Here is a 22,779-nt window from a genome sequence, read left to right on the forward strand (position 1 = left end):
GGTTAAATAAATGCTGTATTCTTGCATAATACTTAAAAGATAACATAGCAGAGACCTAATTCGTTTTAGTCCAGCTTGCCAATTTTCTACGGTTTCTCTCGATGAGTTTTCTTCTTCCGCGATTCATATAACGAACCTGACCGTGAAAATCATTCTTTCAGAGAAAGCACATTTTTTTCCAACAAAAATCAAAATAATACATTGAACAATCTTTTTAACGTTCCTCTGCGCAGTCGTCACTTCGAAGCTCAAATTTTCGTCTAATAACTTGTATAATATAAGTACAATATAAGCACAATATAAGCACAATATAAGCACAATATATTGAAATTGTTAAATAATCGAAGGAAATGTGTGTATCGTAGATGAAAAGCACCACCGAGTATATGTTTGGTGCACCCGTCCTCTTCAAAATTCACCGTTAGACTCTGGTTCATTGTCCTCGATGAAAGTATTTTTATTAAATGTTGTTGATATGAGTTTCCTTAGTCCATGTGTAACAAAAATATAATATTCCTAATAAATAGAATTTCCTTATTTGGAAAGTCATACAAACAAGATCGAATAAAAGAAATATCAGAGAAGACAACGTGTCGTCAGTCTAACGGTGGATTTCGAAGGGAACGGTGCGTCGAACGGTACATCCGTGCTTTTAGATTACAATATTCGTATTTTTTTTTTTTCGATTAACCCTTTGCATTTTTACCATAAAGTGGTATTAATGTTTTTTCATATTTAGATGTTTATTATATTTAGATTTCATTGTGTAACTTTCTCTTAGGATTGAACGAGTGGACAAATAAAATCGATATGCAATGAATTGTATTTTTTAGAAATTAAAGTTACTGCAGGTCGTCGTAGAGAAGAGAAAAATAGTTGTTGTTTTTCTCGCGACGAATCGAAAGTTTGTTTAACGAGAGGGCTACGCCTTAATGGAAAGCGCTCTCTCGATCATCACCGTGATTAGATCCTCGGAGGAAAGTGCACGCGATTAGATGGCTGCTTCGAGCGTACCTGCCGTGACAAAAATGGAAATCGAGGTGCACGCCATGAAAAACTTACTACAACGATTTCTCTTACTTCCTAAGAGCTTTGCGTTAATCAATCAAGATGAAATCATTCGATATCCAAAAATAATTGCTTCTGCACGCATTTCTCTTTTTTTTTTTATTTTTTTTTTTTTTTTTCGTTTAATATCAACCCAAAATGAAGTCCCAACTATCGAATGCCATAATAATATTTAAACTAATCATTTTTGATAAAACCTTCGAACACTTTGTTACCGTTTTATTACGCGATCATGGAAAAATCTAATTTTATTTTTGTATTACCATGCAATACGTGTTTTGAACAGCATACGACGGTTTGTTTGCATCCTGTAAAAAGAAAGTTACATAGATGTAACTCATCGATCGACTCCGTTTCATTCTTCCCGCTCTTTCGCAAAAAGATAGTCATTTCCGTTTACCATCTATATGTTTCTTTCTCTCTCTCTCTCTCTCTCTCTCTCTCTACTCGTAGCTATGATGCAATCGATGTTTTCACTTTCACACGATTTCTAGATGCGAAGTTCATAGAAACGGATAGGATATGCGCGTACATACAATGACTCCAGTCCCTTTCATTATTTGCCTTTCCCCTTTTCTCTCTCTCTCTCTCTTCTTTAACTTATTCTTTCCAGATTTCATACGAATTACAATTAGGACGATCAATTATTTGAAATAACGGTGATTAAAATTCCATCTTCCGTTCATTCGAGTCATCGATTTGCCGTGCTTTATATCTCTTGTGCAACTAACTACTCCATAAGGTATAAGCGTTCCCGTGTGTTTCACATTTTGTTAATAAATGTACGTGAACTGTCGCTTAAACATTTCCAAATGAATTATTAACGATTTTCAATGATAATATAAATAAAAAATAATAAACTCGTAAAACAATAATATATATCGTTATTACAATAAGCATTGTAGTAGGAACGTTGAACGGAAAAATCTTGAAAAGATGTTTTTTTTTTTGGAAAGATTAGCGAATTAGCGAAACCGTTGGACTCGGGAGAGAGGGTACGACGGTCTATTTTGGTGTGCAATGGTCGGTTGGTATGTTCGCGTTGGGCTAGATCCAATTACAGGCTCGTTTATGCGACCGAGAGAATAACCTATCACTCGGTTCTCGCAATTGCACCTCGCAATTGCACCTCGCAATTGCACCTTACAATTATGCAGCTTCGTTGAAAATTTGGAGACCCCTCTCTTTCTCTCTCTCTCTGTCTCTCTCTCTCTCTCTCTCTCTCTTCCTCCTCTCATCGATTCCATCAGAAATCGAATATAAACGAGTATAAACGAGTCTATTGTCCTTCTATTAAGAAGGAAGACAACATTCGTTTGGATGAATAAATAAACAATTAAGTCAATTTACTTTTTGATCGTAATGGTATTTGCTCAAATTCAATTGGAAATTCCATAAACGGTTTAGCATTTGAAGAACAAATTAAATAGCGTATATAGTCCTTCCACATTTATCCGATAAAGGCCAAGAAAAGAAGAGAGAGAGAAAAAATATAGTCGGAGGAGAAAATGACGAAGGGGGGGGCCCCCTTAAAATAGCTTTTAACTCGGAAACTTATGTAAACGAGGCGCGCCAGTGTATCTTGGAAAAGCCATCCACGGCTCGTTAGATGAGTAACATTTAGTAATGGTCTTTACTCGCGAGTGGGTGTGTACTAGCTGAAATCTTAGCAGATCGATCCGCTAGGTTACTTCTTGCGTACTTTATATATCTCTCCTTTCCATCTAACAACCACCTTCTCCTATATGGATACAGGTTCTCCCAAAAGTTCTTACTTCTTACCTCTTTGGATCTTTGGAAATGGAAAAGCAAACATTCGGTCCATTGATTTAATTTTAATGCTTAGGCTAGAAGCACGGCAATTAAATTTGTCCAATGGACAAATTTTTTTCTCCCTGACCAATGGACCGTTAACTCAACATTGTCTTTCTCTAAGCGACTTTTAGGACACCCGGTCTCTATGCTTATTATTTACATACACGCGCACGTGGGCGTATTCGCGATTCGGATGAAAGCAAACCTTCAAGAAGTATTTTTATTTTCTCGGAGTATTATTTCGGCTCGCGAGTGTTTTTCTTTCGAAAGAACGATAAAAAAAAGCGGCAAGAGAAACAGCTTTCCTACTTTTTCGCGATACATTACGTACCTTTTTTGGGATCCTACAATTGTTCCTTAATTCTCCCTTTCTATTATTTTGTTGTTAACATGTAACGTATTTTCACGTTCCGTCAGTAATCGCATTCGAGAACAGTAGGAAAGATTGGAAGTACGCCAGGTAGAAAAAGATGAGAATGTAGGAATGGGGGTGGTGGTGGTGGTTGTAGGAAAATCGAATGGATCTATTAAAAAGTCGAGACTCTTTGATTTCTCTGCGGGTGATTTGACAAACCGGAGAAATCGGTTCCCGAGCCGAAACGGCTATGTTTTTTTTATCAGATACGGCTTCGGAAAGAGACGTAAGAAAGAAAAAAAAGTAATAATAACGAGAGGAAGTTAGTCCAGCAGTGATTACTCGCATCGGAAGTGGTGGCACTTCCGTATAAAGCTGTATTTTTTCATTTCCCTTATCGCCTTCATCATTTTTCAAATACTCTGTGTATACGTAGTTAATTGAAATGAATGTCCGATTAATTAAGATCCCCGATCGAAATGAATTAAGGTCAATTGAATTGTAGTATCGTTTGAGATGTCGTATCTCGGTTATGTATCCACAACGTTCTTCGAGTTTGCAATTTCCTCCAACGTGTGCGCGCTCGTGTGTGTGTGTTTGCGGTTCGGCCACGCTCTTGCGAGATTTAGACCGAGAACGCAAACAGGACGCAGAAGCAGAGATTAGGCGAGAGCCTTTGCGAACAGACTAACAATAAAAGAGAAATACATAAGAGAGATGAAAAGATAGGAGATAGATGCACGCTGTGCTTGCTCGGCCAAAACTTTTGGGCCAAGGACCCCGATGAGTAGATGTACTTTCAGGCTAACTAGAGTATCCGGCTAAAAAATACACAATTACTTAATCTTATTTGTTAATATCAATCATTTGATTAATTGTACACAAGGTATGTTTGAAATGCATCTTTCAACCCTTTTTTCAAACGGATCCCTTTGACGCGCGACATCCTCACCTCAGTCTTTTTCCTCCGACCCTTTTTCCTCGCTCAAAGGGGGGTCTGCTTAATAGTTTATTACGTAACGAAACGTCGGCATGAAACGAAGCCCTAGGAAAAAATTCAGCAGCAAAGTACTCGCAAGTGCATACGTATTTATGTATGCGTGTATATCTATGTTCGTCCAAGACAAAGAGAAAAGGTATAACCGATATAATTCCTTCCTTCTCTTCTTGTCCGGCGAATGTATGCACTTTCTTGCGATCTCTGTCCCGTCCTTGGATTTTATTTATGTAAGAAACCGTGTTGTAAGAGTTTAAACGTGAAACGAGTTTCTTCTTACTTTCCCCTACGTTGTTGTTGCTAATTTTTGCGAAGAAAAAAAAAAGAAGAAATTATTTGCAAAGGTCAATAATTTGTAGTTGATCTATTTGAATGGGAAGGATACTTTCTTGCTACTCGAATTCGATCAGTAATTTTACCTTGCCAAATCCTTTTTTACAAAGTAAGCCTGTTAACTTTGGAAAAAGAGTACAGAATTGATTTTTCAAATTCCCTCTTCCTCCCATATAATAATGTACAAAAACCAAACAATAGGAATTATTTTTTGTATGAACATTTTTGACGTTAGATCAAGAATCTCGATATTTATCTTTTTATCTCGATTATTATCCGAAGTTTGAGTTGTTGGTAATCATAGCTGCGTACGTATAGTGCAAGTGCGAGGAAAAAGACGAGAGAAAAAGATAAATACCGTAAGCGTTAATTACGAGATCCTTAATGCCAGGAACAAGTAGGCTGGCACGTGCGATTAATTCTTCTATCCTTCTTTCTTTTTTCCCCTCCTACCCGTTGGTTGGTGGCATGCAATGATTTTCATTTCTATTTTATGATATTATTTAATCGTGGACCATTAATATTGCATATCGAGCTCGTTAAATCATATTTAGCAAATGTAAACATAAATATTCTATTTTGAAGCGTACGTAACTGTTCAGTTCTGCCAAACGAAATAGTATTTTTCGAACAATGATTATGTTTTTCGTCAAATGATTATAATTTGAAAATATTGTCTAAATGTATGATTTATTTCTATTATCAAATGAAAATCTCTTTTATTCCGTAGAAAAATTGAATCGACGATCATTGATAGAAAAGACGCGTTGATGGACGATATCGCGCAGTGATCGATTAATAATCTCTTTTTGCGGCTGACGTCACTTTATTACTTGCTCGGTTAAATAGAGTCACCGATATATACCTATCGTCTTGTATCGATTTGTAAAGGGACATTTAATCCCATGCTTATTCGTCGTCGTTTCCTTCTTTAATGCGTTTCTTCGATCAAAATAGACGCAAATTTATTTCCTTCCTTTTTTTTCTTTTCTAACAATTTTCACCAATTCTTCTCGACGTGAGAAAACAATTAATGGGAAAATTAATGAAAGAAAGAAGAGAATTGTTCAACTTTTGACGGCAGAACTTAATATTCTAACGACTACCACCAACGCGATCTTTTCATTTCCTTTAGAGGCTCGAATAAAAAATACATAAGGTAAATATAAAAGATACATTTATATGCGTACATCATAGGTATTCATTTATGTACTCGTTTCCTTATCTTACAATAATGTTATATAGGCAAGGTAATGAAATGCTTTCGAAATGGGGCACGATGGACAGCAAATCGCGATACGCGTGCTGCTTTCCTCTCTCTCTCTCTTTTTGCGAGACCTAATTTCCATTTGACCGTATACGATCGAGGACGCGGTATGCGCTGCTAACCAACGAACAATAAATTTCAAACGTATTATTTTTCCTTCTCGGGTAAAATTATATTTTCGCGTATTATATAAAACAGTGTTGTTCGATTTTTCGTTGAACCCTCCCACGAAAGATAAATGACGTATTGTCTTAATTATCGCAGTTTGCCAATGAATTATTTCGTGCATTTGTTCGAGCGGAGAAAAGTTCGAAAAGAATTTTCAAAATTGAATAAGAATAAAAGAGTATGCGATATAGTGGTTTCCAATCAATTTTGAAAGCTCAACCGATTTGCTCATCTTTGCAATTGCGTAAGACTGATTCATAGGATGACAGCATAAGATGACCTCGAAAATGGCCGCAAAACGGTCAGTAGTTTTGTAGACAAAACGATTGTACCGTACAATGTAATACGCAGGTGTAATTCCATTCTCAAATTTACTTTAATCGCCGACATTTTCTATACTTTTTTCTAATTTGATTTGTTTAACTTGTTGACAGTTTAGGAAAAAAAAAAAGAAAAAATGTAAAATACGATAATCGTGGTTACTTTGAGCCGAATGTGTCAATGTATAGGAGGAGGATAAGTTTCTTCGGTAATTATCGTAAGAGCCACTTAGCGCAGCGCTATTTTGTTGGTTCCTTTTTGAGGCGCCCATTACTCGCGACGAGTGATACGCGGGTAATACGCGCGAGTTTTTATTTTCGAAGGCACCAAGTGCAATAGCAGCACCAAGTGCAATAGCAAGCGAGCTAAAGTAGTCTCGAAAAACTCGACGCGTGCAACGCATACACCGCGTCATGTCTTACATCGTTTTTAACTTCCTTCGGTCTCGATTACCCTTGAAACATTTTCTTTTTCCTTTTCTTTTCCTTTTTCCTTTTCTTTTCCTTTTTCCTTTTCCTTTTCCTTTTCCTCGCAATGCCGCAAAATTTCAACTGCTTCAGATTCTTCGATCGTACCAACAACAATTTCGAGCAGAAACGGCACGTTCCAAGACGAAGGATCGATAATTATTTATCCAACACTTATAGTTAGTAATCTTTTATCATTTTAACATTAATCACATAGAGAAAATTCGTTGGAGCTCGCTACGCCATCGACGTAAAAATCCTGACGTTTAAATCCTATTAGTTATTTTCCTATGACCAGTCGCAATTGAACAATTTCATTGAATTCTTTTTCAATCGATCATAAATAATCATTTGGAAGGTTATCGTAGTATGACGTTACATATTTGAAAACTAAACAATCGCGTTCGTGGAATTTGCTAATTGATGGGAAACCTTGATCGTCGTCGTCGTCGTCGTCGTCGTCGTCGTCGTCGTCGTTGATATAAACAATAATAAACGATCGAAGGATCCGAACGACATTCATATAACGATTATTCAGTTGATTTCGATAGGCCGGATCGTCTAAACGTATCATCTCCCTAACCGTAATATATCATACATTTCGATGAAGAGAATTTTCAACCGATTCAATGTTTAATAAAAAAAGCCCGATTCGGTATCGCGTTTCTTACGATCGAATTTCATTTCGAATGTAATAAACTTTTCTATGACGTTTAAGAAAGACTTGGAAAAGTGTTGCCGCGCTTACTATGCTAAAGACATTTAAATAGATAACGGTTATTGTTAACACTTATGATAATGTTATATCTATCTGCATAGAAGATATTACGTTTCAATAACGTATTTTTCTTTCGAAAAGAAAAAAGAAAAGGAATAAGAAAATGGAGGAAATTGAAGGAATAATTGAACGCATTAGCTTTGGTTTAATACTGTTTCAGGGGTTTTGGAGATGGCTGCCACGGAGAGTACTATTCGATTTAGCGGGCACACGTTGGACAAAGCTACCAAGGCCAAGGTAAGAAAGAGAAATCTTAGAAAAAATCTTTCGCAAATTTAGTCCAACAAATGGTATTTTTTTGCCGTCCCTTTTGTCATTTTTTTGTCATTTTTTTGTCCACCCAACAGAGAAAAAAGTAATTAAGAATCGATCGAAAAACCAAGTGAATTTATCTTAAAGACGGACGACGAGACACTTGCAAAGTAAACTTTATAAAAATTATCATCCGACCCCTTCCTCCCTCTTCTATCGTCTTTATTCAATATTACTATCTCTTTTATTTGTTCGTTTTGACCCTTTTTAGGTAACGTTGGAGAATTATTACAGCAACTTAATAGCCCAACACATAGAAAGAAAACAGAGGCTAGCAAAGTTGGAGGAATCTTTGAAGGATGAGGGTCTCTCGGAACAGCAAAAGCAGGAGAAGAGATTGCAACATGCCCAGAAGGAAACGGAATTCTTGCGGTTGAAGAGGTCCAGGCTTGGCGTCGAAGATTTCGAACCACTCAAGGTCATCGGAAGAGGGGCCTTCGGCGAGGTCGGATAGTTTTCTTTTTCCTTTAACAAGTTTCCGTTAAATAATTGCAAGGATAAATCAAGGAACGCAGAGTAGTAGTTTCAAATTGACTTTGTTCGTTTGAAAAATAGGTGAGACTCGTTCAAAAGAAAGATACTGGTCACGTTTACGCGATGAAAATACTAAGGAAAGCAGACATGCTCGAAAAGGAGCAAGTGGCTCACGTAAGAGCTGAAAGGGATGTCCTTGTCGAAGCTGATCATCAGTGGGTCGTCAAGATGTATTACAGTTTTCAGGATCCCATTAATCTTTATCTAATAATGGAGTTTTTACCGGGCGGTAAGAGTTCTTTAGTCACGAATCCTATTGGTTTTATTATGATATACGATGACGCGAGATGAGATCAATGAATATTTCCTTTTTTTTTCGTCGTAATTAATATAGGCGACATGATGACGCTTCTCATGAAGAAGGACACGCTATCCGAGGAGTGCACGCAATTTTATATTTCCGAAACGGCGTTAGCGATCGATTCCATACACAAATTAGGTTTTATTCATAGGTAAGATTCTAAAGAAAAGTACAATTTTCTTCGATAGATCGCGCGCGCGCGCGGGGGTATTGTTAGATGAATTTACAATTGTAGAGATATTAAGCCAGACAACCTATTGTTGGATGCACGGGGCCACATAAAGCTGTCTGATTTCGGGCTGTGCACGGGATTGAAGAAATCTCACAGGACTGATTTTTACCGTGACCTAAGTCAGGCTAAACCTTCCGATTTCAGTACGTAATTATTTTGGAGCAACGTACGTTGAACGTGTATAACGATTATTATAGCGATTCTTGTTTTACAGTGACGTCGTGCGGAAGTGGAAGCGGAGGGGCGATGGACAGTAAAAGAAGGGCTGAAAGTTGGAAAAGAAATAGAAGAGCTCTCGCTTATAGCACAGTCGGAACACCCGATTACATAGCACCCGAAGTATTTCTACAAACTGGTTACGGTCCAGCTTGCGATTGCTGGTCTCTAGGAGTAATCATGTATGAAATGCTCATAGGTAGGTCTGATCGATCACAACTATCGATTATCTTTAATCTACGATGCAAAATACGCATTGTTTAACGTCATTGGAATTATTATTGATCGAGGATAATTGCAGGATACCCACCGTTTTGTAGCGAGAATCCACAAGAAACGTACAGGAAGGTGATGAATTGGCGAGAGACCTTGGTTTTTCCACCCGAAGTGCCCATCAGCGAAGAAGCTAAGGACACCATTATCAGATTTTGTTGCGAAGCTGATAGAAGACTAGGTAGACAAGAAAAATATCATTTTCATATGCAATGAGAGATAGTAGAGTTACTTGTGCATTCTCTTTAACCGTTGCCTATAACGTTGTACTATTTGTACATGATTAGGATCTCAAAGAGGTATCGAAGAACTCAAGTTAGCTCCTTTCTTCCGTGGCGTCGATTGGGAACACATAAGAGAGAGACCAGCAGCGATTCCGGTCGAAGTACGATCCATCGATGACACATCCAATTTCGACGAGTTCCCAGACGTTAAGTTAGAGATACGTAAGTGGATACATTATTATAGAGTTGATTTCCACACTCGAACGAAGTTTGCTCTTTGTGCTCTCTCCTATATATATTGGATGTCGTTAGCTCGTATACGTCACCCACTTGTTATCTGTTTCTCTGATAAACGTTCCTTAGTTCTCTACAAACGAGAACCTTGCTTCTTATTATTATTATTATTCATTTTACCCATCTTTCATCGCTTTATTAATTATTAGTAATTATTTCTTTTATTCCCAATATCTCAGAGACACGAGAGTTTAGTTTCGAATGTAGGAATTATGATAAAAAATAAGAAAGAGAAGGAAAGATAAAGACGCATTGTATTACAGCATCAGCACCAATGCCACAGGACGGTGAGGTGATTTACAAGGATTGGGTGTTCATAAACTACACGTTCAAGCGTTTCGAGGGTTTGACGCAACGAGGAACGCCAACGAAAAAATAGCAACCCCCGATACCTTGCTCGAACATCAGAGATCACCAGACCGATGCAATGGGAGGAACAGGGGTAGGGGGAGTTCCGGCCTTGGTACATCATCCTCATCATCATCCACCGTTGTCCTCGACAACGTCGCGAACTACGGCAACGACTACAACAGCAACAATGGACGGCTAAAGACAATTTATTGATCTATCGTCTTTAAGACGTTCTCTCTCTTCTTCTCATATAATAAAACACCAGTGCATATGTTGCACAATATGTTGCATTAATTTCACGATGGCAAGACACTTGAAGAGAGAACTATTTTATTTACTAAATTCTCTCGGAAAGAAATGAATAACGACGAGGAACAAATGATGCCGGTGACGACGACAACGACGACCACCACGACGACGACGACGACGACGACGACAATGACGACGACGACGACAATGACGACAACTTGACGCGTCGATCACGAGAGAAACCCGGAGAAATTAATGGGAGAAGAGGATGACGACGAAAGAAAAGAAAATTAAGAAGTAGTTTTAAATAGCAAAAAGTAAAACTAAAACTAAAGTAAAAGACGTTTTGTTTCGTCACGTTAGGACTGACTTATTGGACTTTTTTTTTCTTTGTAGTATGATAAGCTCTCTCTCTCTCTCTCTCTCTCTCTCTCTCTCTCTCTCTCTCTCTCTCTCACACACACACACACTCTCAACTTGTTGTATGACAAAAATTACATCGAAGAAGAGAGAGCAGAGGGAGTGGAAGCTTCGGATTTCAGAAAGAGATCCTCGTATATACGTCGGAAAAACTAATTACATTTAAGAATTTAGAATATTAGAATCATTTATTAGATTTTTTGTTCTTTTTATTATTACTAATTTTATTCTCTCCTTTTTTTTATTCGTGGAAAACACTAACTCGTCGACTGAGTTGTCGAATAAAGCTCTCTTTTTCTCTCTCTCTCTTTCTCTTTCTCTCTCTCTCTCTCTCTCTCTCTCTCTCTCTCTCTCTCTCTCTCTCTCTCTCTCTCTGTCATAAGGTCATTTGTATAAATGCATGCTGTNTCTCTCTCTCTCTCTCTCTCTCTCTCTCTCTCTCTCTCTCTCTCTGTCATAAGGTCATTTGTATAAATGCATGCTGTGATACGAAATTGTTTAAGAATCTGTTACGCGATGCTTCTTTCGTGTGGCTATTAGTTTCATTATTTTCTTTTCTTCCTTCTTCTTTATTATTATTATTACTATTCATTTCTACTTCTTTTTTCGTAATTATCATTTTTAAATATAATCGATCGTAATCATGTCCGTATCACCGAATTATTTTTTGTGTCGTTTATATCATAGATTATATATCGTTAAATCATTCGTCATCTCGAAATTGATTTGATATCGTTGCTTCGCTTATTTGTTCTCGTTTTTTTGTTTTTTTTTTTATTTGTTCCTGTTTTCTTCGCACGAGGACACTTCGTCGAGAAAGGAAATAAAAGTAATATTAGGCGAAGCAATAATTTCCCGAAGCCAATATATATCCATACTTTGTGTTTTATTTATTTTCGTTACATATTATTAGATAATAGCGATATCTAATAATAGGACTTGTTAATATTTAGAGAATGTATGTAAGACACGCTTTTTTGGAGGAGGTATCCAGGGGTATCGAAATTCACGACAAAAATATATATATAAAAGCAACAGTAACAATTAAAATAGAAAAGAAAATGTGCGATCTGCTTTATGTGGATAATATGTTTCAGGAGTAAAAAAGATTTTCGGAATAAAGGAGAAGACCGAAAGTTCAGGTTAGAAGTTTTGAAACGTCGTTTTTAGAAGCGACATTAATTTTTAATCGTCAAATAATACTATTCCATAGATCTCAAAAGTAACCAATCGAGTTTAGTATTATTTTATTTAATTTACCGTACACCTTAATCGTCAATTATTTGTCAACGATTATAAGCGAATGACCTAAAAAATGTACATGATGATGGAAAAAGAAAAGAAAAGAAAAGAAAAGAAAAGAAGAGGAAGGAAATATTGTTGAAGAAATGGATCGCATTATCCTCCCCCCCCCCATCTCACGCTGCATCACTCTCGAACACCCTCATTCTATAATAATTACGAACGATTAATTAAGGTGTACGGCACTAAGAAAAACAAAAATCGTTCCTAGACAAAAATCTGTATACGAAAGCAAGGGCATGTGAGATGGAAGAAAGAGCGAGGGCACCGATCGATCCGCCGTTTTGAAAAAAATAAGAACAAACAGAAGATGCAATAGACGAAGACAGATTAATTTTTTTACTAATCTACCACCAAGAACACGCATCAAAAATGCTTTTCTTTTATAAATAAATTAATAATATTAAAAAAGAAAAAGTAAGAAAATATAAAATGGCACCCGCGAAACCGAGTCGCAAGATTTTAAATGGTAAGGTTTTTCTAGTAGTTCACTTTGACCGCCCAGGGCACACCGGTATGAATATTTAAAAAACTATAGTATAATAACGATATATAAATAGTTAATTTTTAAGAGAGGCGACATACCGAGAGTACCTATTATACATACACGAATAAGCATACACGAAACGTATCACCGATTGAACGGAAATATAAAGAGACATTTTAAACAAGTAAAAAAGAAGAAATGAAGAAAGCTAGACAGAATATAGCATAACAAATATTATTATGCTCCTCTCTCGTACGTTCCGTCGTGACTGAACGCATAAGAAAAAAAAGAAAAAAAGTAAAAATGCGAATCTTATTAATAAATCTTAATCGCCTGTGTGTATATTCGACGAAAAAAATTAGTTTCATACGAACCGAATGACCCCACGTATTCTCTTATTAAATAATCATTATATTAAACAGATTAAATGAGAAACAAATGAAAAGAAGAAAAAAAATAAAATGAAATGAAAAATAGAAACAGAACTTCAATAATATTAATAATAATAATAATAATAATAATAATAATAANTAATAATATTAATAATAATAATAATAATATTAATAATAATTATAATAATAATATAGTTTCAAAACTACGAAGAAGTACGAGGTAGAACTTAACGATAAACTTAAGGGACAAGAGTAATTTTTAAAAAGTGAAACTATTTTCTGCAATTGCGTATAATAGAGATGAAATAAAGAGAGAAAGAGAGAGAGAGAGAAAGAGAGAGAGAGAGAGAGAGAGAGAGAGAGAGAGAGAGAGTGATGAAGAGGAAGAGAAAGAGAAAAGAAAATAAAACGATAAGAGAGAAAGTAGAAAGTCGCTGTCAAAGTACAGATGCTCTGACGTCCATGCTACCTAAGTAAAAAAAAAACTGCATAAGAAACGGAAAAGAAAAAAAATAATAATAAATAAATAATAAAGAATACGAAGCGCGAGATCGCAATTTATTTATTTAAAAATTTGAAATAACGCGAAGAAAAGAGAACTCTAATTAACCAAAAAAAAAAAAAAAACAAATAATAAGAGTAAAAATAAAAATAAAAAAAAAATACAACAATAGCCACGAGATGCCTTCGATACAGCAAGAGTTTTTTTGGTGCCCTGGAGTAGTTTCAATACACGCCAATAAAAAGGACTTGAAATATAGAAACAGGAAAATGGCGATACGACGAAGAAGAAGAAGAAAATGAATAAAAAGAGAAGGAGAGAGGAAACGCGCGTATGGAAGACTTTAAATTTGAACGATTTAACCACACAAAAAAAAAAGAAAAAAGAAGGAAAGCAATAAGAAAAAATGATTTTAAAAAACCAATGAAAATGTGTGCTCTAACCCAAAGCAACTGAAATGTAAAACCGAATGTAGATTTGCACGTATAATATGTAGAAAATCAGCGAATGGAGAATCGTTTGAAAACAAAAATGAAGGAAACGTATGTTGTGTATGCGTGCTAAGTGTATGCATGAGTTTTAACGTGTGTGGGAGAACTAATTGTGCATACTTATACTATGTAAAACGTGTATTTTGATGGAGAAAAAAAGAAAAAAGTACAGCAAAAGAGACAAAAAAGGAAATAAAAGCAGGGAAGGGTAAATACAGGTTTTAGAAAAAACCTAGTCGATGGTTAATCATAAAATATTATTTCGTCGGTGTATGTGCGCGCATGTATGATGATGATGTTATTCTATTCGTTAACTGTAAATAACGAGGCGATGTTTTAAACGCGTGTTATAAATAACTATTATTTTATATTAGTACGCGTTCATTAATTCTTTCACGAATAATAGATTCACACAAATTCAATAGTTTTATTTTTAATTGAATTTTTTTTATTTTTACATCTTTAATTTCGTATAGAAAAATGATGTCTATTGGTGGTAACGTGTATTCGTGTATCTACATGCGTATGTATATTAGATTTCTCTTTTCCTTTTTTGGTTCGTTACAAATAATGACGTCTCGTCCTCTTTTTTCTCTTTTTTGCTTCTATATCTCCTAGTAATTCTTAAATATCACTCTATAATGTTAGAAAAATGAAAAATATCGGTTTTGAAATGTTACAATTTGGAGCACATACGACATATAAATCTCTGTCTATCTCTCTCTTTCTCTTTCTCTTTCTCTTTCTCTCTAGCTCTCTTTCTCTCTCTCTCTCTCTCTCTCTCTCTTTTTCTCTATCCCTCTATCCTTTTCTCTCTATTTAGCTAAATCCTATCGATTAGATGTTAAAAAGAAAAAAAGAAACTCGGCGTTAATAAAAAGGCAGTCGTCTTTCGTCGAAACGTTTTGTCGTCCCTTTCCTGAGACGTGTTCAAAACTCTATTCGCTTTTTTTAATGTATGCGATTAGAAGAATTTATTTTTTCGTCGATGATCAGCAACGTTTATTGTCGATCCCACTTTTTATTTATTTTTTTTTCCTTCTACACAACGCACGATCGAAAATGCATAGTTAAAAATCATTTAAATCTAAATTAATTCAACTTCATGACTTAATATTTAGAGTTTAATTTGAAATGAATTTAATACAAAATATAAATATAACGCCATGAGGTTTGGAAATTTTTTGTTTTTTATTGTAAGAAATAAGAAAAAAAAGGGCACTTATTAGATATGTAAACATCGCAAAACAAAAAACAAAAAAGAGATGAATAATATAAGAAAAAGAGATGATAAAATACGTCCGAAGAAAGAATCTTGATTGCGAGATTACAAATTTGAGGAAAAAAATTGGTCCAGGCGTATTTTTTCGTTGCGAACTTGGCTTACCGTGCTTAGAGAATACAAAAATAAATAATATATTATTAAAATCAATTTACACACGATTACAGTCACAGCTGCGTTTAGGAACCGTTCTAATAGCAATGTTGACCGCGAAGGGGGCGGATTAGAAAAAATGTGGGGGAAAAAAATAAAGAGAGTAAAAAGAAAAATTCATGTCAAGTGTGCGAGTGCGGATATTTTATGGTAGGCTTGTGATGATTAAATAAAAGAAATATTGCCAAGATGATATATCCGAATGATTGGAGAAGGAGAAAGGATGTATAAAGAAAAGATATATTGCTTACCACATGCAGAATATACTATTGTAATTATGTCGTTAATAAATTGTTTTTTATTTTAATTTCCGCGTTTTTATTTAAACGCAGGTTTAATGGCGATTACGTGATAACAAGATAAGATACTTCATTCGATTAATATAATGCATTTCCCTTTAATTGTAGCAACGTGAATTATTTAGTTATTTGCTAGAAGTATAAAGAGCCTACCAAGCAACCCGCTCGTGACTAGTTTGCTGTTTATGAAACGATTTCGAAAATAAATGCTAGTTTTGACGAGAGAAATCGTATAATGCTCTGTTTTCTTTTAAAATATTAAGATGAGTGCAATGAATTTATTAACAGAACTTTATTTTGTTGTTTTTGTTCATTGTGTTTGTTCATTTTAACATTATATTACGAGAAATTTCATTATGCACATTGAAGAATGTGCATCCTTTTAAATGCAGTTCAATTTAGAGCCATTGTCGAGTTCCTTCGGTGCTGCCATCTCGCGTGAGATGACTGGCACTAATTGATGATAATAAAATCAATACTTACCGATCGTACCAACCGACTGCAGTTACCGACAGAGTGCGCAATTAGCAGAAACGAAATAAACCATTGCATATGCGCTCGCACATGCACTCGTTGCAATGGAGTACGAGTAAGGTTATGTTAGAAGGTTGATATTTTTCTAAGGTGATATTAAAATTGCTTTGTAGGTGTATCTACGATTTAAAAATTATATTTAAGTTATTGAGTGTTATATATTATTGAATGCATAGCAAACATGACGGCGAGGTATGCCAATTTATGTTCAAGTATTACATTAGAACACTTTGGACCTATTGTACAGAGTGTAGTAGATGAACTTTTTACACGTGGACCTAGAACGTTAAAACTCCTTCAACAGAATATTCGTCTTCCACTCATTAAGGTAAAAAAATGTCATTTTTTAAATATATAATAATATACCATGTTGAATTTCATTAATAAAGTCTTGTATAACAATGTTTAGCTGAAGGAATCTTTATGCTCTCTTATCAAATATGGATTAGTAAGTTATCATCGAGATGAGAGATCTATAATATATAGTTTACAGCAAGAAAAATTTATTTTTATACTTCGATATCCAAGGTATGCTAATGACTTGTACATACAACAATACCCCTGCCTTTATTTCATAAATATATATATTATTTAATAGATACATGTTTTTCGTTAAAAATGTATGCGGAGATGAATCTGAGATAATGATGGAGGAAGTGCTGAAAAAAGGATATTTAACTGCATCGCAAATTATAATAAATGCGTACAAAAAGATTCAACAATCTTCTGGTAATCATTCTTCTTATTTAGATGATTATTCGAAGTAGTTTCAGGAATTTCATTGATTTTATATTTTAGATGCTGGCAGTAATATACAACCATCTGTGTCATCTTTGAAAAATAATTTTGATCTAATAGTAAAAAACCAATTCTTTATGCGCGATTTGTGTACAAATCTAAAAAGTGACTGCGAAGAGAAGCCTGCGTTTACTTTGCCGCAACTTAATTTAAGTGCAATAGAAAATATAATTAAAGGCGTGAAAGATGATCCTGGAGACAGTAAAGTATATTGGAAAGTTAATTTTGATAGACTTACTCAGGATTTTAGGTGAATCATTGAATAACTGAAATAAACTTGGACCGGTCCGAGAATAGAGATTTATTAAATAGATTTATTAAATAAATTTATTTGCTTATCGTAGAGACCAAGTTATCGTATCAGCCATACGTACAAGATTCGATGATAATGCCGGAGAGTTAATGAGACAGTTACTTTTCCTTATGTACCTGAGGACAGCATCTTGGGCAGATACATCTAATCCTATACCGTATACGGAGATAAAAGATGCAGTAAGAAAATTAGAATATCCAAGACTTTTACAATATCTGGATCAATATTTGACTCTTCTAGGTATGGATTAGGATGCCAAGAGTAAGCATCATTTACCTTACTTTTTGTTTATACCAGAATTATTTATTACTTTTTGATTATAGCAGAAGATAAGTGTCAATTTATAAGACGCGTAGGAGATTCAGGTGGTGGACAATACAGTATAAGTATGAAGCAGGCTTTTTATCAATTGGCGTGGTCAACGTTAGAAAACGTTGTGTTGGAACGTTTCGGATCTGACGCAGTCAGGATATTTCGGTAGTATTTAAATATAACATTTAGATTAGGTCCATCCATATAGATTTATCCCCTATATATATATATATATATATATTTTTCTTTTTTTTATCGACAGGTTAATACCTACTAAAAAATATATTGAACAAGCACAGATTTTACAATTAGCTATGATGTCTGAGAAAAAGGCCAAATGTTTGATGTTCCTGTTGGTGTCAAATAATTTTATACAATTGCAAGAATTGAAAAAGGCTTCTAGTTCCGCTGCGTTGGCTAAAGTATTTTTATTATATCACGTCGATTTAGATCGAATTACCCGACAAGTAATGCGAGATTGTCATCACGCCTTGTATAACGTCAGGCAAAGGAGAGAACACGAAATGATCGTCAATAAGCGGTTGATAGACAAAAAATTACGTGTGCAAACGCTTAGCAGTAATTTGAAAGAAGCAGGAGCAACTGAAGAACAATTGGCAGAGATCGAAGAACTGATGACGCCCTCGGAAAAACAGCAGTTGGAAAAAGTGCAAAATGTAATTAAAAAATTAAGTGCTACGGAGTTGCATATAGACGAGACTTTATTTGTGTTAACAATGTATAAACGTTATCACGAAAATCCTCCTAAAAAAATAGTAAACCTATGATAAATATATCGCGATTAGCGTAACAATTAAAAACTTCATTTTAGATGATATAGAAACAAATGCATAGAGATATGTATACTTTTATATTTAATTACATACGCGTATGTATATCGATATATCGCAAAAAAATATTCGATCCAAGATCATATTAATGTTCATGTATTCATGTTTATATATTCAGTCAAAATGACGATACGGAAGTACCTCGCGTCGGGTTGATACATGGGTGTACCTAATGTTAGTTTTACTTGGAGGTCGATTAAAGTTCTTCGAGCGATCGTATCCACTATGAGCGCGATCGGTTTGATCGTGGTGTTCGCTGGCATAATGTGGGCAATAAAACTTAGACGAGACATTGGCGATTATCTTAATCTCGCAGTCCCAGGTTAGTGCATTTGTTAAAATGCTCCGATTAAACGCAACATTCGTTAAATTTGTATTACGCCGTGGGTTAACGAGCAGATCACGACGAGCAGGTGATGGACACCTTTGGCCAACGGTGATAGTAGTCGCAGCTGTACCATGCGCTCCTGTTTACTTGCTTGGATTGAAAGCCTACCTCTGTCTTAATCTTGGCGCACCAAGAAACAAAAGTCAATTCGAAGAAGACGATTCCGAGCACTCGGACTTTCAAGATTCTGCCGACGATATTAATAATGAAAAGAACAGTGGTCTCGAAGCCAATCGTATATTATTCCTCCATGCTATTCTCTGTTTGATCTCTGGATGTCTCGTTGCTGCCATCAATGTTGCTTGTTTTCTAAAATCTACTACATTTCAAGAAAAGATTCGCGACGACGGATCTTTCGATAATCTGATCGAAGCTATGGACAATTATGCTAACGACGATCGAGTTAGATCTTGCGTAGATGCCGTTCAAATGGAATTCCAATGTTGCGGTAGCGAGGATTATCGCGATTGGTTTCACATCAGTTGGGCTAAAAGATCGACGGAATATTTTGACTATGTGGATAACGAACGACAACAGGAGGGGCAGTGGGTATAATCGGACCGATTATTATCTATCTCACTTTAATTCCTATCCAAAGATACAAATTTAAGATTGAAGATTGAAGTTGTATTTTATGTTTCGAAAGATCGATGGAAAAGGACGAAGGAAAAATGGCAACTGTCAAAGATGTACCGTTTTCATGTTGTACCAACAAATTCGTAGAACCATGTGGACATCGAGAAATTCTTGGTGCTAGTCAAGTTTGTAATTTCGATTTCAATAAGGAAGAAACTGTTTGGAACGTTGGATGTCGTTCCATCATTTTAACCCACGCTAGAGTGATCGGATTATTTTTAATATTTTTCTTAATTTGTCTCTCACTTTATCAGGTTCGTGTATAATTATAAAATATAATATGATTCCATTTATCACGTATTTGTAGAATCAAATGTTCATTCATTTCTTGTAGTTTCTGCTCGGCATACTGTCACGTTTAGTTCAGACCGCGCACAGCAATGAATTTTATATCGGCCCGGAAAAACTTCATTATCGCGCTTGGATTTTCAGTCGCATTTCGAGTCCATGTTCTAAACATCATACAAATTTATTCCAAGAATCGGACGAAGATACTATAGAAACGCGATCGTTGGTACAAGAAACGTTGGAATCGCCGCCTATCGTTTCTTCCGAAAAGAGAAATTTAAGCAAACGGAAACGTCAACAGGAACACAAATTTGTATTAACCCCGCGTGGATCGGTACAACTGTTGCAAATAGATCGTCTCAGAAAAATTCGATCTAGTCCAATTTTGTCGACAAACGAACCTGTCAAAAGTACATACAAACACGATCAAGGAATATCACAGGATGACAATGAAATTTCGTCGGGAAAAAAAAGTGACATATCTATGAGAGCGAATTTGAAATCTCGCGAAAATAAAAATGTATCTAACGCAATGATTGCACCCGTACCTCCTCCGTTTCCTCCCCAATCCGAGGAGTACGAAGAAAAAAGGAATTTTGTTGGAAAAAACAAAGAGTTTCCAAATACGAAGCTGTTGCCTTCGACATTTTTCCGTTTCACCGATAACGATAAAGTAGAAAAGGAATTTATTTCTAAACCGAGCAAACAGGATCGACAAAAATTGTTAGACAAATTCGAACAAATTCTTAAAATCGAGGAAAAAAGTCGCCGAGAATCCGGTGGAGCTGACGTTCCAAGGTAAACGTTTCTTATCTTCCTATTCCCATTCGTTTTTTCCTTTTTCACCGTTTTCAATCTTAATCGATTCTCAGAGCTTGGGAACAGTTGGTTCAACGAAGTATCGTTTCTCCTGAAAAAGTTGATCAAAGTTCAAGAGGAAGCGAGAAAAGTCACGTTCTTTCGAGATTTCAAGCGACTGATGCTTACGATCGATTTCGCGGTACGTTACAAGACACTTTGTCGAGACGAGAGAATCCTCATGTCCAGAATAGAACGGTTAGTCGAGCCCCCGCGAGACCTCGAATGCTGTGCGCTTGTTGCGCGAAACGCGGATCCTCTAGATGCAAACTTCAACAGACGGCCAACGTTGATCCCGAAGATTTTCCAATGGTTCAACGAACAAACTTACTCCCAGATATTCCTTGTCCTCCGACTCCACCACCAATAATACCTTTACCTTTCCATGCTTCTTGCGCATCCCCGCGTTATCCAAGACCAACTTTGATCAGACGACAGCAACAAGAGCAACGGAGGCAACAACAAGAGCAACAGAGGCAACAACGGCAATTCAGAAGGAATTTCAACGACAAGCAGCAGCCACCGCCATGGACTTTGGCTACCTCTTTCTCACATCCTTCCAATAACAATTGCATACACTGTCAAACACGACATTTCTTTAATACCAACAAAGAATACTCGACGTTTAAACAAAACTATCGTCGTTAAAAATAGCTTAGAAATTCAAATAGGTTTTATTAATATGCTCCAAGGTACTTACTTTCTTTTCTACATTTGTTGGAAATGAATAAGGAAAGGTATTGCAATATGATCAGAAGGGTTACAGCGGCAACGTACAATATTCTGTTTATTTGCCGAGAAGTAAAATACACAGGCATTTGTTATATAATAATATTATTATTATTATTAATAATAATAAGAAGAAGAATAATTATAATAATGATGATAATAATATATAATAATCATAATAAATAACAATAATAATGGTACTCTGGCGAATAATACTTCTTATTACCACGATCTCTGAGATACATCTAGCAACGTATCGATACTAAAAAGAGAGAAGCTTAATTTCAATGGTTTTTATCTCGATTATTTCGAAATGTCCACGCGTGTACGCGTATACGTGTCAGGTATGTGCATTTTACACACGAACACGGATAGGCACGAGCACATTCTCACTCTGTATCCTTTGTTTTCGAGAAAATCGAAACAGATCATCACTCTTGCTTCTTTTTTTTCTTCTCCTTCTCTCTCTCTCTCTCTCTCTCTCTCTCTCTCTCTCTCTCTCTCTCTCTCGCATACATTTTCATTTCCCTCGTAATTAACGAGAAATTTCTTTTCTCTCACCTTGCAAACATTTGCAACGGTGGTCCCGTAAATCGATCTCGATATTACCTGATTATTTGTCTTGCAAATAAATTGCATATGTTTATTAATTGTTTTTTCCTTCATACGTATAATGTATTTTTAATCAAACATGAAATAATAATTCTTTCGAATATCTTATATTAGTTTTCAAATGGAATGAAAACGTAAAGGGAGACCTCGAGGGAGAAAGAAAGAAACAAGAGGAAAAGTAGATATGGTAACACGCTTAATTTCCATTGACAGAGTCAGAAATTCAGAAGAGAGAAAGAGAGAAAAGAACATAGAATAGTTAACGAACGCAAACTTGGAAACTGGGCCAAGCCCACCAACATCGCGAGATAACGGATAAAAGAAGAAAAGATGAAATATGCTCGACTCGTCTATTTTCAAACGAGTTTAAGCCTCTCTCTCTCCCTCTCCCTCTTTCCCTTGCTCTTTGAATTTTCATCCGTTTTGTCAAGTTTCGAACCAACCGAGTATATATTTGCAATGGAACACGCGCATTGATTTCATCGAGAGAATTGTCTTCTTTTTCTCCTTGTTTCTTTTTTTGAATCCGTTCAGAAAATTCGTTGAATTGTATCGTTAATCAGAGGCAACAACAATT

The 22,779-nt window shown here is 35.7% G+C and overlaps 3 protein-coding genes across 11 annotated transcripts in view; all 3 read left to right on the plus strand.

Moving 5' to 3' along the window:
* Positions 1-11,153, plus strand: part of LOC106791948 (serine/threonine-protein kinase tricorner) — a 52,399-nt gene extending 41,246 nt beyond the window's left edge. For 7 of the 8 annotated variants that reach the window (XM_014757984.1, XM_014757985.1, XM_014757980.1 and 4 more), the window contains 9 exons: positions 7,730-7,806; positions 8,093-8,326; positions 8,437-8,644; positions 8,750-8,867; positions 8,952-9,091; positions 9,163-9,363; positions 9,466-9,618; positions 9,725-9,883; positions 10,219-11,153. In XM_014757984.1, coding sequence (XP_014613470.1) covers positions 7,730-7,806; positions 8,093-8,326; positions 8,437-8,644; positions 8,750-8,867; positions 8,952-9,091; positions 9,163-9,363; positions 9,466-9,618; positions 9,725-9,883; positions 10,219-10,334 — 1,406 coding nt within the window. In that variant the 3' untranslated portion in view covers positions 10,335-11,153. Of the gene's footprint in view, positions 1-7,482; positions 7,568-7,729; positions 7,807-8,092; positions 8,327-8,436; positions 8,645-8,749; positions 8,868-8,951; positions 9,092-9,162; positions 9,364-9,465; positions 9,619-9,724; positions 9,884-10,218 lie in introns of those variants that run through there. The other variant, XM_014757988.1, reaches the window with a different exon arrangement.
* A 5,047-nt stretch (positions 11,154-16,200) lies between these two features.
* LOC106791953 (DNA-directed RNA polymerase III subunit RPC3) lies at positions 16,201-18,983 on the plus strand. 2 transcript variants are annotated; one of them, XM_014758000.1, is made up of 7 exons: positions 16,201-16,745; positions 16,827-16,945; positions 17,016-17,146; positions 17,216-17,465; positions 17,560-17,768; positions 17,852-18,005; positions 18,103-18,983. In XM_014758000.1, exons 1-7 carry the CDS (start codon positions 16,599-16,601, stop codon positions 18,626-18,628), a joined length of 1,536 nt encoding a protein of 511 aa, XP_014613486.1. In that variant the 5' UTR covers positions 16,201-16,598; the 3' UTR covers positions 18,629-18,983. The 2 variants fall into 2 exon arrangements, with proteins under 2 accessions (XP_014613486.1, XP_014613487.1); XM_014758001.1 differs by having other exon boundaries at positions 16,202-16,745; positions 17,855-18,005.
* LOC106791951 lies at positions 18,827-21,843 on the plus strand. The gene is made up of 5 exons (XM_014757998.1): positions 18,827-19,013; positions 19,105-19,624; positions 19,726-19,969; positions 20,050-20,801; positions 20,876-21,843. Exons 1-5 carry the CDS (start codon positions 18,851-18,853, stop codon positions 21,507-21,509), a joined length of 2,313 nt encoding a protein of 770 aa, XP_014613484.1. The 5' UTR covers positions 18,827-18,850; the 3' UTR covers positions 21,510-21,843.
* The last annotated feature ends 936 nt before the right edge of the window (positions 21,844-22,779 follow it).

This window comes from Polistes canadensis, unplaced genomic scaffold (assembly GCF_001313835.1).
Source record: "Polistes canadensis isolate GaletaPanama2010 unplaced genomic scaffold, ASM131383v1 scaffold_357, whole genome shotgun sequence".
Taxonomy (NCBI): domain Eukaryota; kingdom Metazoa; phylum Arthropoda; class Insecta; order Hymenoptera; family Vespidae; genus Polistes; species Polistes canadensis.

What these genes read in the sequence shown, in the direction of transcription:
- LOC106791953 (XM_014758000.1), top strand. Translation starts at nt 16,599, where the DNA reads ATGACGGCGAGGTATGCCAATTTATGTTCAAGTATTACATTAGAACAC. An exon ending in TTCGTCTTCCACTCATTAAG is followed by an intron (nt 16,746 to 16,826) that starts GTAAAAAAATGT and finishes AACAATGTTTAG; the next exon opens with CTGAAGGAATCTTTATGCTC. An exon ending in AGACTTACTCAGGATTTTAG is followed by an intron (nt 17,466 to 17,559) that starts GTGAATCATTGA and finishes TGCTTATCGTAG; the next exon opens with AGACCAAGTTATCGTATCAG.
- LOC106791951 (XM_014757998.1), top strand. Translation starts at nt 18,851, where the DNA reads ATGGGTGTACCTAATGTTAGTTTTACTTGGAGGTCGATTAAAGTTCTT. An exon ending in TTTGTCTCTCACTTTATCAG is followed by an intron (nt 19,970 to 20,049) that starts GTTCGTGTATAA and finishes CATTTCTTGTAG; the next exon opens with TTTCTGCTCGGCATACTGTC. An exon ending in GGTGGAGCTGACGTTCCAAG is followed by an intron (nt 20,802 to 20,875) that starts GTAAACGTTTCT and finishes ATCGATTCTCAG; the next exon opens with AGCTTGGGAACAGTTGGTTC.